Here is a 13714-nt window from a genome sequence, read left to right as displayed (position 1 = left end):
GTTGGCAGTAATTCATACCTGTTGTAAGAAATCTCGCCAGTTGCAGTGGCTTTGAGTCTTCAAGATGGGTACTCGTTGTTCTCGCCTGCTGAGGAAGGAGAGGGTTGTCGTCCTTGGGAAGCTCGACTGCTGGATTGAGCAGGCGAGGAGCCGGCTTTGTCACGCCGGGGGAAGGACCGCCTCAAGGAACGGGTGTTCCGGGCAAGACAGCATCGCGACAGGATGTGACATTACAATACTAGTGGCTACCGTCAGGGTCGTCTCTAGAACTGGGTCACTTGCCTCGGCCCACGCACGGTATCACTGTCATCTGGGACAGCTCCATCGCCGCTGGACTCGTCGCTAACATCAGTGACTACAGCTCCACCTCCTGCCATAGCCTCATCATCTTCTGCATGTTGCAAGCATAGCTTATCGTGCATATTACTAGATGTTGTCACCATCAAATTTCTACACATTGCATGGTCTAAATTAAATAAATAACCTTGATGCTTGGGGGAGTAAATCACAATATGTATATATATATATATAATATATGTGACCTACGTACCTATGGCCTCTATTGTAAAGAGTTTAGGACAGAGACGCTTCTCTGCTCTAAACTCTTTCATTACCCAAGCATCAATAATCCAAAAGTACTTCCTACTTTGGCCCCGCTGGAATTACATAACCTTGCGTAGGCCATATACCATGGCAGATGAGGCCCTTAGCACTTACCAACCCCCCTCCTCAATCAATGGATTGCTGGAGGTGAAGAATGAAGATCTGAGGAACAGACCACATAAGTAGGTGAGTGGTAGCATAACTAAACATTAAATAAAGTTTAAGTTATTAAACACAGTTAATGTTGTGAAGCATAGGCCATGCAAGTATCCAAAATATTAGCATGCAACAGTGGGCTCTAATATTATAAGAACAACGCATGCGCAGCATCGTGAGCAGAACACGTTGGCAGTAATTCATACCTGTTGTAAGAAATCTCCCCACCCTGTCCCTACCCACTGAACAGTTCACAAACTTCACTATAAGCAGGTGCTCTATGTTAATTGGCATTGTATGCCAGCAGATAACAATTCTAGTTAGTATTCCACTGTCAATAGTGGTACTTATGTACATTTGTAGTGTAAGCAGTGGAGCAAGTAGACACATAATGTTGTTGTACTCTGTACTTCACTGTACCTGCATTCAATTACTCAGAAACATTTACATGAAAGACTATTTGCTATTATATGCATTTTGTTGTGAGTTCTTCAGCTGCAGGTCTGACTGGATTCCTTCACCGTACCAGCTGCTACCACAAGTAGAGATTGCTATTGAGGGATGCTCGCAGTTTAATTTTTTGTCAGGAGAGATGCTCTTTTATCCTGCCTGCAGTCACAGACAGGCCCTCTAGTCCAGAGTGTCATCAGGAAACCAGGTTGCTAATAGCTGCTTGCCTCTTCCACCCAGATCAGTATCAGATGTCTCCCCATCCAAATTGCTAACTAGAGACGCTCTCTCAACCAGATCACTAGCTGAAGATGCTCTCCCATCCAAATCAGTATTAGGAGACGCTCTCCCATTCAAATCACTAACTAGAGACGCTCTCCCAACCAGATTGCTAGCTGGAGACGCTCTCCCATCCAGATCACTATCAGGAGACACTCTCCCATCTACCAGAAGACACTTGCTGTCATGAACACTATCAAACATGACCCAGCTATAGAGTACCAACTAGCTAACCACCATAGAGGGACTACAGTGCTACTATCAAGTGTTGATGCTATTTCAGACAGTGCCACTCTCAACAGTGGATTGTGACAACTCTGAGAACAATGGTCACGCTCTGACCATTGTATCACCTGCGCACAGGTGTTGATGCTGTCACAATCTGGCTAAAGCCACGTGACACCAATTAGTGTTGCTAACAGCTGCTTGTCTCTCCCATCCAGATCAGTACCAGGAGATACCTTCCCATCCAAATTGCTAACTAGAGATGCTCTCTCAACCAGATCACTAGCCGAAGACGCTCTACCATCCAGATCAGTATTAGGAGACGCTCTCCCATTCATATCACTAACTAGAGATGCTCTCCCAATTGGATTGCTAGCCGGAGACGCTCTCCCATCCAGATCACTATCAGGAGACACTCTCCCATCTACCAGAAGACACTTTCTGTCATGAACACTATCAAACATGACCCAGCTATAGAGTACCAACCAGCTAACCACCATAGAGGAACCACAGTGCTATTATCAAGTGTTGATGCTATTTAAGACAGTGCCACTCTCAACAGTGGATATTGACAACTCTGAGAACAATGGTCACGCCCTGACCATTGTATCACCTGCGCACAGGTGTTGATGCTGTCACAATCTGGCTAAAGCCATGTGACACAAATTAGTGGTGACCCGCAGGTCAACACATCACCACCGCTGCTATAAGCAGTTCGTCCATTCTCCTTAGAGGAGTCTGAGACAGCAAGGGGCCTCACTTAGGATATCTGCCTTATCCACTAGGTTCTCCCGTTTGCCTCTATTATTGTAAAGAGTTTAGGACAGAGACTCTTCTCTGCTCTAAACTCTTTCATTACCCAAGCATCAATAATCCAAAAGTACTTCCTACTTTGGCCCCGCTGGAATTACATAACCTTGCGTAGGCCATATACCATGGCAGATGAGGCCCCTAGCACTTACCAAACCCCCTCCTCAATCAATGGATTGCTGGAGGTGAAGAATGAAGATCTGAGGAACAGACCACATAAGTAGGTGAGTGGTAGTGTAACTAAACATTAATAAGCAGGACTTTTCATTTAAAAACAGAAATTAAGTGAGCTGATCAGCCAAGATAGCAGTAGTTCAGTCGTTAAGGATGCGGTTGTTAGGTATGGAGGTCCCTCGTTTGAATTCTGGTAAGCTTTTTTTCAACGTTTTTGAGTACTTTTAACCTTGCGGTGACTGCTCTCTCAATCCCACGATTTTATACTTGTTTGGTTTTTGCTTTAATATATAACTTTGTAGCTGTAATTCTATTGTTAATCAAAAGGCACTGCTACGTTGATCAGCCTTTGTACACCAATTTTCAAGTTATTCCCATACTCGGTTAACCCTGTGTAGCCGTGACAAAAGTTCAATCTTATTTTTATGTGAATAAATGCTCACGATCTTTAGATATTCACTTGGAACATGAATTCACCTTTATACACTCTTCATTTGTGCCAAAGATCAAGGCAATCAATTTGAGCTTTTACGTTTTAAAGCAATTTTGCAAAGTGTGTGAAAAGAAATTGAAGCCCCGTTGCCTCCATACGGCATAAGAAGAAAAAAACAAAATTTAAATAAAACTTTTGAACACCCATATCTCACAAATGGCTAGTGCGAATTTAATCAAATTGCTGTGTGGCCTACCCTCCCTGGCAAACAGCTATAATGCAAAAATGGTGTGATTTGGAGAAGGGGCCATGGAGCTATGCATGCGTGGAAAAGTTGTTTTCTTTTTTCCTGTCAATATACCTATACTCATGGTGTGGTGTGCTGGCTTTCTTGGCTGCATGACACACCACCGTGTGTCTTGATATTAGATTGGTATAATCAGCATTAGGTCTTCAAGGTACAGATAAATTGAATATTGGTACAATTTGAAAAATCCTGATTGGTAGATCTCTATCATTTTGGGAGTGAAAGATGACACATGGAACCATTGATGTGCTACCATGAATCAACACTTTGTGCTGCTAGAAAAAATAAATGACGCATACTAGAGTACAAAGGTCCCTGATACAATTCAATGTAGGTACTGTGGTTGGCAAATGGGCTTGTCTCAGATGCAAGGTAACATCAAATAGTAAAGAAATCAAGCCAGTAGAAAATTCATTTAATTTTTTTAATGGATAAAACTTTAAGTGATTTTGGTTGCTCTAAAGGCATGCTTAACCAATTCTGCCAAGTTGTTATGAAGAAACATGGAGTTTGGTGGAAAAGTACAAACCTCCATGATCCTTACTATACAGTACTAAATAGGTACTATTGAATGATAAAAGTCAGTATTATGTTTTGTATGATTTATATGTAGTTGTGACACCAGTAAGGAGAACAGATGAATTTTTGAGTGAGAGACTAGATCTGACATCTGCATCAAGTAATTTTTTATGTGCAATTGAATTGCAAATTCTGTTAGACTTTTAGCAACAAACTTAAGAAATATATAGGAATTTTACAGGCTATATCATTACAACAAAGTGTGTTGAAACAATACCTGAAGTATACATTTACCCCCTACGTTTAGCTTTATTGTATGGGAATTAAATGTACATTTGAGTAATGATTGCTCTTGTTAATTTATTAAGTACCTTTTATTGTATTGATCTCCACTAGCATGTAAAATTCCTAGGCACAGCTGGCCAAAAGGAAAATGTTTCTGTGTGTATATGCATGTACATACAATATGTGACCATCTCAGCAAAAATCCGACTTGCTTGCACAAGCATGCATTTTTGTAAAATTATGCATACTACAAAAAAAAATTATGCAAGTTTATCGGGCCATTATACTCAAAGAAGGAAAACTCAAATTGATTAGCACTATATACAAATACACCATCTTAATTTGCCTGCTCATGGAGAGTTCAAAAAGCTTTGTTTCGTTTCTGTAGCCCCAATGGTTACAGAAATGAAACAAAGCTTTTTGAACTCTCCATGTTGTAATCCAGCACCTAACACGTGTGTTCATAAACAAACGCACGTGTTACGCATGTGCATTTGTTTACGATGTGGTAAACATAAGTAAGATCATCATCATTTCTTCAACTAAACCACCTACATACCCATATGCATAAGTAACTACAGGGCTAACACTATACCTTGGCTGATTTGCTACTCCATGGTGAACATTTTAAACCAAATTACAACATTGTAGACTAATGCAAACTGAAGTAGTTGTGGCTGCAAATTTAAGTGCCTGTAGTTTATTTTCAGTATAATTGTTGTACAAATTGATTATCTTGCTCTCCCTACTATCTAGCACTATAATCCCCAAAATTTTCACCACAGAAGAGTGAAACTTTGGTGATATATTCCTTGGAGTGTGTAAACAAGTTGGGTTTTTGCTGAGATGGTTACATATTATTATATATGTGTGTCTGTCCACACACACACATGAGCAAAAAGTTTCAAGGCAAGTGTTTTAAGTGCAGAAGTCTCTTTGTTGTTCATGTACATGTGGACAGAGTGCATTGCCTTGAGCAGTGGGCATAACTAGTCATTTTTCATTGTTTTTTCCAACTTGCTGTTTCAAAGTGTAAATGCCATGCAGATGGTTTCCTGGAAAAGTAGCTATAAGGCATTAAACATAACCAAGAGTGAATATTTCTCTTTTGTTGGCTAAATACAATAGTTACCACTTTAAAACTTGATAAAATCTTTACCTGACCTTGTTAGTAAGACATACCCTAGGTTAGTATGTATATGGGTATGTAAGTGCATACTATATATACACAGTATTCCCAACCCCTGGTTATACATACGTACATCTGGATAGTAGTTGATTATGAAAGGGCATATATTTTTAAAAAACATTTAAAATACTGCACAGTGGTACTAGTCTACAGTGCAGCACAAGTACTGTACATGTGTTATAGATTTGCAAATGGTGTAATGTATATGTACATATTTTATATAGCAATTGAACCCATAGAAGAAGAAGGTTCTCAGCCTATCGATGATAAACTGGACATATCAGGTACTTTACACATAATTTAGTATAAAAATTCCAAAACTTTCCATACCAAAATGCCAAGCTGTAGAAAGGTACTGGATGCTACATTAATTAGCATCATTGCTGGCTACCACCTACTGTAGTTTAATTCACAAACTTTCTTCCTGGGTGTTTGGAAAGCCACACTTGGCTTTTTGGCATGGATATCACTACTTTTTGAATTTGTAATGCACCAAACTGTTGTCTTTAATGGTTATTATTACCATATGGCAGTTCTTTTGAGGGAAAAATATTTCACAGATCCCCACATCAAAAGTTTTGCAGAGGAAAATTTTCTCTTCCTCAGAGTATGTATGTTATAATACTTAAAAAGGCCATTTTGATCAAGCTGCAAGTATCAAGAGGGAAATTTCACAGATAGCAGCCAATCCGTGAAAATCACAAAATCTCTTTCCCTAAGAAAAGTCCTGCTATGTAGTATTTGTGGTTTTTTTGTCTGCAGACATAATACTAATTATTATGGGACAGAACTTTGTTATGTTATCATCATGCAGTATGATATTACTGTATAGTATGGACCACAAAGGTGTGGGTGTGGCCCATGAAAAAAATCACCCAAAAACCAGCCTCACATTTCCCTGACGACGATGAGGCAGTATTGGTTAGGTAAAACTAAGCCCAAGCAAGCCTTCAGATCAACCCAAAACGCTTTCAACAAGTTGTTGCTACAGAATTTTGAAAATATATTGAATGGAATTTTCTAGTGACTGATTGACTGACTGACTGACTGACTGACTGACTGACTGACTGACTGACTGACTGACTGACTGACTGACTGACTGACTGACTGACTGACTGACTGACTGACTGACTGACTGACTGACTGAGTATCTGACTGATGCCTTCAGACAAGTGTAATTTGATAATGGCTAAAGCTACAGGCTTGATTTTTCACTGTTCGACATTGCTTCAACTGGACATGTGTCTTGGCATACCACAGTACGTACAATGCATACGTACTTCATGGACTTACCAGTGTCCCCATTCATCTTTGTCACAATGAAAGGTGTCGATTTGGCAGTAGTACACCATGTCTTCCTTAATTTGTAACATAAACCATCAGCGTAGCACGTTATGGCTTCCCTTAATTCATAACGGAAATCGTCTGTATTTTCATAGTGGCTACTTTGATTGCAGAGGTGCTTTTCAAACAGTTCTTGATTCGGAATTCTGTGTAATGGGTTGAACATAGCTGACAATGAAGCATAATGGATACTTCACTTTTCAGACGATAATTGGTACAGCAGCTGGGGGCACACGGAGCAATTTCTTTCTTTTGATGCGGTATGCATGCATTAACCAGTCATAATAATTTTATTGTAAAAAGTTAACAAGCAAGTACACAAGAAATTTAGAATTTTTAACTAGAATAGGGATCATAGCACATTGATAAAACGTACTGAAACAAGCTGGAATAGTGTACAATATTAAATTACAGTAAAACAATAAGTGTTATATCCCTACTGTGCATTTCCATTATGGTATCTAGAGCACAGTAGAGATATAACACTTCACGTAACACTTTCACACCTCAGATCAAAGGAGCTGTCCGGGCTACATTTCGTACGTAGCCCAGCTAGCCGGGCTACATAAAAAATGTAGACCGGGCTACAACTGGGCAGTGATCAAGACACACGGTAGTGTGTCGTGCGGCCCAAGTAGCCGGCGCGCCACACCGTGAGTATATTTACAGGAAGAAAGTAAACGCGATTTTCACACCTTTGTAGCTCCGTGATTCCTTATCCTATTAAAACCAAAGTTGCTACAGAAATGCCGGCGAGGTAGGGGAGTCCACATACCACATTTGAAGAAAATCGCTCCAGCCATTTCCGAGATACGAGCGGCCAAAGTTTGGGTTTTTTTTCTTCGTTTTTTTCTTCTACTTCTTCTTTTCGCACACTTTGCAAAATCCGCAATAAAACACGAATGCGTACTTGGATCGGGCTGAAATTTGGCACACTTAAAGGGCTCATTAAGGCGAATCTTAGTACCAAGTTTGGTAGGAATCCGATGAACATTCACGGAGTTATGACCGATTATCTGCGTAAAATAAGGTCGAAGGTTTGTCACGCCCACAGGGTAAACCGCTTGAAGGAATGAGCTGAAAATTGCTATGTAGATGGAGTAACTATCGTAGGAGTGCTTTTTTGTGGTTTGAAAGGAATCCAGTTAAAGGCCATCGAGATATGACACAAAACCCAACCTATGTCACAATTACGCGATCGACTTTTATGAATAAAAAAACTATTAGTTTTCACGCCTACCAGCCAAACCGCTTAGAACAGTAAGCTGAAAATCGGTGTGTAGCTGGAATAATTATCATAGAAAGTCCTTGCAGTAGTACAGAAGAATCGGATTACAAACCACTGAGTTATGATTCCAAAGCCAACTACGTGTAGCATATGCGAGATCGAGATACTCTAATAGAACAGTCACCCTAATAAAGCATTCAGCTACGTTTATAACTTACTCCATTATAGAATTTCTTTGGCATTGCAAGTTATTCTGTAGGGAGTTCAGCTACAAACAGTTAATCTTATAGACAATTCAGTTACAAGCAAGTCATCCTGTAGAGAGTTCAGCTACAACAAGTCACTCTGTAGAGAATTCAGCTACAAACAAGTCACTGCGTAAAGGGTTCAGCTACAAAAAAGCTACCTAGTAGAGAGTTCATCTAGATCAGCTACAAACAAGTTACTTTATGCAATGTTCAGCTACAAGTAAGTCACTCTGTAGAGAGTTCAGCTACAAACAAGTCACTCTGTAGTACAAACAAGTCACCGTGGAGAGAGAATTCAGCAACCAATCAAAAAACCACGATGTAAAAGAGTTCAGCTATACAAAAAAGATATAACTCTATAGAGAGATCAGGTAGAAACTTAACAGATCACACTGTAGAGAGTTCAGCTAGAAACAAGTCATCCAGACTGAGTAGAGAGATCAACTAGAAAACATCACCTTGTAGAGAGTTCAAATCACCCTGCAGATAGTTCAGCTACAAACAAATCACCCTATAGAGAGATCAGCTAGAAGAAGTCACCTTGTAAAGAGTTTAGCTACAAAGAAACTACCATGTAGAGAATTCAGCTATGAACAGATCATCCTGTCGAGAGTTCAGCTAGAAACAAGTCATCCTGTAGAGAGATCAACTAGAAGAAGTTACCTTGTAGAGAGTTCAGCTACAAAGAAAACAACCATGTAGAAAGTTCAACTGCAAACAAATCAAACTGTACAGAGTTCAGCTACAAACAAATCACCCTGTAGAGAGATCAACTAGAAACAAGTCACCCTATAGAGAAATCAACTAGAAGAAGTTACCTTGTAGAGAGTTCAGCTGCAAACAAACCATCATGTAGAGACTTCAGCTGCAAACAAATCACCCTGTAGAGAGTTCAGCTACGAAAGGATCACCCTGTAGAGAGTTCAGCTAGAAACAAGTCATCCTGTAGAAAGATCAGCTAGAAGAAGCTACCTTGTAGAGAGTTCAGCTACAAAGAAACCACCATGTAGAGAGTTCAGCTGCAAACAAATCGAATTGTAGAGAGTTTAGCTACCAACAAATCACCATGTAGAGAGTTCAGCTAGAAACAAGTTATCCTGTAAAGAGATAAGCTAGAAGAGGTTACCTTGTAGAGTGTTCAGTTATGAACAAACCATCATGTAGAAAGTTCAGCTGCAAACGAATCACCCTGCAGAGAGTTCAGCTACGAGAAGATCACCCTATAGAGAGTTCAGCTAGAAGAAGTCACCTTGTAGAGAATTCAGCTGCAAAGAAACCACGATGTAGATAGTTCAGCTGTAAACAAATCATCCTGTAGAGAGTTCAGCTACGAACAGATCACCCGGTAGAGTTCAGCTAGAAACAAGTCACCCTGCAGAGAGATCAGCTAGAAACAAGTCATCCTGTAGAGAGACCAGCTAGAACAAGTCACTTTGTATGTAGAAAGTTCAGCTACAAAAAAAAATCACTCTGTAGAGAGGTCAGCTACAAACAAATCTCCCTGTACAGAGATCAGCTAGAAGAAGTTACCTTGTAGAGAGTTCAGCTACAAAGAAACCATCATGTAGAGAGTTCAGCTGCAAACAAATCACCTGTAGAGAGTTCAGCTACAAACAAATCACCCTCTAGAAAGATCAGCTAAAAGAAGTCACCCTGTAGAGAGTTCAGTTACAAAGAAACCACCATGTAGAGAGTTCAGCTACAAACTAGTGACCTTGTAGAGACATCAATTACCTTGTAGAGAGTTCAGCTACAAAGAAACCATCATGTAGAGAGTTCAGCTGCAAACAAATCACCTGTAGAGAGTTCAGCTACAAACAAATCTCCCTGTAGAAAAGTCAGCTAGAAGAAGTCACCTTGTAGAGAGTTCAGCTACAAAGAACCATCATGTAGAGAGTTCAGCTGCAAACAAATCACCTGTAGAGAGTTCAGCTACAAACAAATCACCCTGTAGAAATATCAGCTAGATGATGTTACCTTGTGGAGAGTTCAGCTACAAAGAAACCATCATGTAGAGAGTTCAGCTTCAAACAAATCACCTGTAGAGAGTTCAGCTACAAACAAATCTCCCTGTAGAGAGATCAGCTAGAAGAAATTACCTTGTAGAGAGTTCAGCTACAAAGAAACCATCATGTAGAGAGTTAAGGTGCAAACAAATCACCTGTAGAGAGTTCAGCTACAAACAAATATCTCTGTAGAGAGATCAGCTAGAAGAAGTTACCTTGTAGAGAGTTCAGCTACAAAGAAACCATCATGTAGAGAGTTCAGCTGCAAACAAATCACCTGTAGAGAGTTCAGCTACAAACAAATCTCTCTGTAGAGAGATCAGCTAGAAGAAGTCACCTTGTAGAGAGTTCAGCTACAAAGAAACCATCATGTAAAGAGTTCAGCTGCAAACAAATCACCTGTAGAGAGTTCAGCTACAAACAAATCTCCCTGTAGAAAGGTCAGCTAGAAGAAGTCACCTTGTAGAGAGTTCAGCTACAAAGAACCATCATGTAGAGAGTTCAGCTGCAAACAAATCACCTGTATAGAGTTCAGCTACAAACAAGTCTCCCTGTAGAGAGATCAGCTAGAAGAAGTTTCCTTGTGGAGAGTTCAGCTACAACAAATCACCCTGTAGAAAGATCAGCTAGAAGAAGTTACCTTGTGGAGAGTTCATCTACAAAGAAACCATCATGTAGAGAGTTCAGCTGCAAAAAAATCACCTGTAGAGAGTTCAGCTACAAACAAATCTCCCTGTAGAGAGATCAGCTAGAAGAAATTACCTTGTAGAGAGTTCAGCTACAAAGAAACCACCATGTAGAGAGTTCAGCTGCAAAGAAATCACGCTGTAGAAAATTCAGCCACAAACAAATTGCCCTGTAGAAAGATCAGTTAGAAGAAGTTACCTTGTAGAGAGTTCAGCTACAAAGAAACCATTCTGTAAAGAGCTCAGCTGCAAACAAATCACCTGCACAGAATTCAGCTACAAACAAACCACCCTGTAGAGAGATCAGCTAGAAGAAGTTACTTGTATATTGTTCAGCTACAAACAATTCACCCTATAGAGAGAGCAGCAAGAAAAAGTCACTTTGTAGAGTGTTCAGTTACAAAGAAACCACCATGGAGAGTTCTGTAATAAATATATGTATTATATATATAATTTGTACATTTACTGATAAAATCAGAAATATTTAAAGTACATCTGCTTCATCTTTTCTTCTTCCTGTGGAAAAGAAAAAAAGACAGGTTAAAAAAGTCCCAAAGCCGGCCTATGGCCGGATAGGCCGGCTTTGGGGTATACAAATACAAAAAGAAGTGAAATCTAATCCAAAACAGCCAAGCTATAAAAAAAGTGTGCGGCCCTGAGAAAGGCTATGGTGAAAAAAGATGTGAAATCCAAGGTGGCGGCCAAGAAATGGCTGTGATGGTAGGTTAATGGTAAAAATTTTAATAGCGGCAATTTAGATGAATTTTTTGCCAAGACCAAGTGGCACAAAAATTCACCTGAATTGTTGTTATTAAAATTTTTACCATTAACCTACCATCACAGCCATTTCTATGCCGCCACCTTGGATTTCACATCTTTTTTCACCATAGCCTTTTTGAGGGCCGCACACTTTTTTTACAGCTGGCTGTTTTGGATTAGATTATATAGACGTTGATGCTGAAACCGATTGTGAGATCGATTAATACTCACGTGATTAGGATGCATGACTTGGATTTTGCCATGAAAACCACTCAGGTGGAGAGCGCTTCGTTATTCTCGTCATCCTACGAGTTGAAAAATACTGGGCTAAGGTAAGTATGAGTGGTATAGCTTGTTCACCGATCGTTTCCGCATGTTTTTGAATATGGACACATCCCCATCATGGAGCTACCACTCTGCACGAAGTAACCACTCTACAAGCAAGCTTACCTATCTAGGCCTTTAGTGAACTTCATAATTTTTCCATAAACAATTCAATAGCACTGATTGAAACATTAAACTCGCATAACCGAAATTCTCCGTGACATCTCTAGGATATGTCCGTTCATCGTGACCGAATGTAACCAGAACGTAATAGCTGCTGACCCATAATCAAAAATTTTAGGTATGCATATAATATACATCCAGTGGCTGCACTCATATTGGCTTGGGTGATTGATTGCCCATCAACCTGATAAGTGCTACATATTAGCTGTAACATAGGGCATTTCAGGCTTTGCCTAATGGGTATGCCCTTTGCCCTCGGGCATACATATCAGGCAAAGCCCTCATTCCCGTGTTACAACTATTACTTATAGTTTACTGTGATTTCATATCCTGCACTACTCCAGCTAGTTTCAATACTTCTTATCGATGGGCTATGGTCCCTATTCTAGTTAAAAATTCTAATTTTTTGTGTACTTGTTCTAATAGAACATGCACTGTATCATAGCAGGAGCACATTGAATTCTATGGACAAGGGAGCATGTAACTCTGCAAACACCAAAATTGAAACATGGCTTCGGTGTACTATAACAAGTTCATGCTGTGCTACGCTGTACTTCTAAAAACCAGGTGCCCATGCAGTTAATACTATCCCATTCTAACTAAATAGGCAATTAATCAACCATTTATATAATTTATATTCATGCTATTGCTATTATTAAGTCAACTAGATAATTAGATTGGTGAATACTGTAATTTAGCATATTTTGTAATTCATGAATTACTTTGTAATTTGGTAAATTACGTTGATTTGCACTGCTAAGGAAGCGTAACTATAACAAACCGCTTTAAGCCAAAAATTACACACAGAAGTATCTTCTCAACTGTTTTATAGTGTATCTATCATGTTTTCTCAGGCGAATTGGTTAGAGAAAGCCTCAAGGCTGCCTTTCATTTTTGTTCACGTAAGTACGGGTAATGCCCACCTTTCAACTCAAAAGGATATGGTATCTCTGGTAACCTAAGAGGCCTTCAATGTTATTTTAAAGTTGTTAAATGCCTATAAAACTGAAAGGGAAGAGCGTTCACGAAGCATATGAAGAGTCGCCATTCCCGAATTTCAGACCTCTGAGAACAAGCCACAAAGTTTAAGTTTAATACAGATTTATTAATTTTTCAATTCTTTAATCCTATGGAAAAGGGAGCATGCAACTCTGTACACTACTAACATTATGGACAAAATTCAAACATGGCATCTTATAATATTGTTAGTTACATCATTCCTACGTACAACAGGGATGGGCTGCTACTCCATCATTTTGTGTAAAGAGAGCAAAGCTGTTTCCATTGGAAAGCAGTCGAGTCGAAGGAACAGATTGGAAAAGTCCACCGGAGTAATTCAGTGTCACTAGCGAATGTATACTGGAAAGGCTTTCCCACTCTGCCTGTGTTACCACTCTTTCAAGTGCCAATCAACTTTGTTTCCAAAGATCCGTTTCGTTGTGCCATTAATGTGACATACTCGAACATGCGTCTTTGTATAATGCCCTAAAAATTTTAAAGTTACTT

At 39.6% G+C, this 13714-nt stretch overlaps 1 protein-coding gene across 6 annotated transcripts in view; it reads left to right on the top strand.

The window, feature by feature from the left end:
- The window catches only part of LOC136239330 (uncharacterized), an 84214-nt gene that overhangs the window by 53889 nt on the left and 16611 nt on the right, over positions 1-13714 (top strand). For all 6 annotated transcript variants that reach the window (XR_010693421.1, XR_010693422.1, XM_066030062.1 and 3 more), the window contains exons 22-23: positions 4051-4116; positions 5655-5714. Coding sequence is in view for 4 of the 6 variants with exons in the window: in XM_066030062.1 (XP_065886134.1) it covers positions 4051-4116; positions 5655-5714 (126 nt within the window). In the remaining 2 variants the exon portion in view is untranslated. The remainder of the gene's footprint in view (positions 1-4050; positions 4117-5654; positions 5715-13714) is intronic.

This window comes from Dysidea avara, chromosome 11 (genome assembly GCF_963678975.1).
Source record: "Dysidea avara chromosome 11, odDysAvar1.4, whole genome shotgun sequence".
NCBI classification, from domain to species: Eukaryota; Metazoa; Porifera; class Demospongiae; order Dictyoceratida; family Dysideidae; genus Dysidea; species Dysidea avara.
This window is presented reverse-complemented; position numbering and strand designations above follow the sequence as displayed.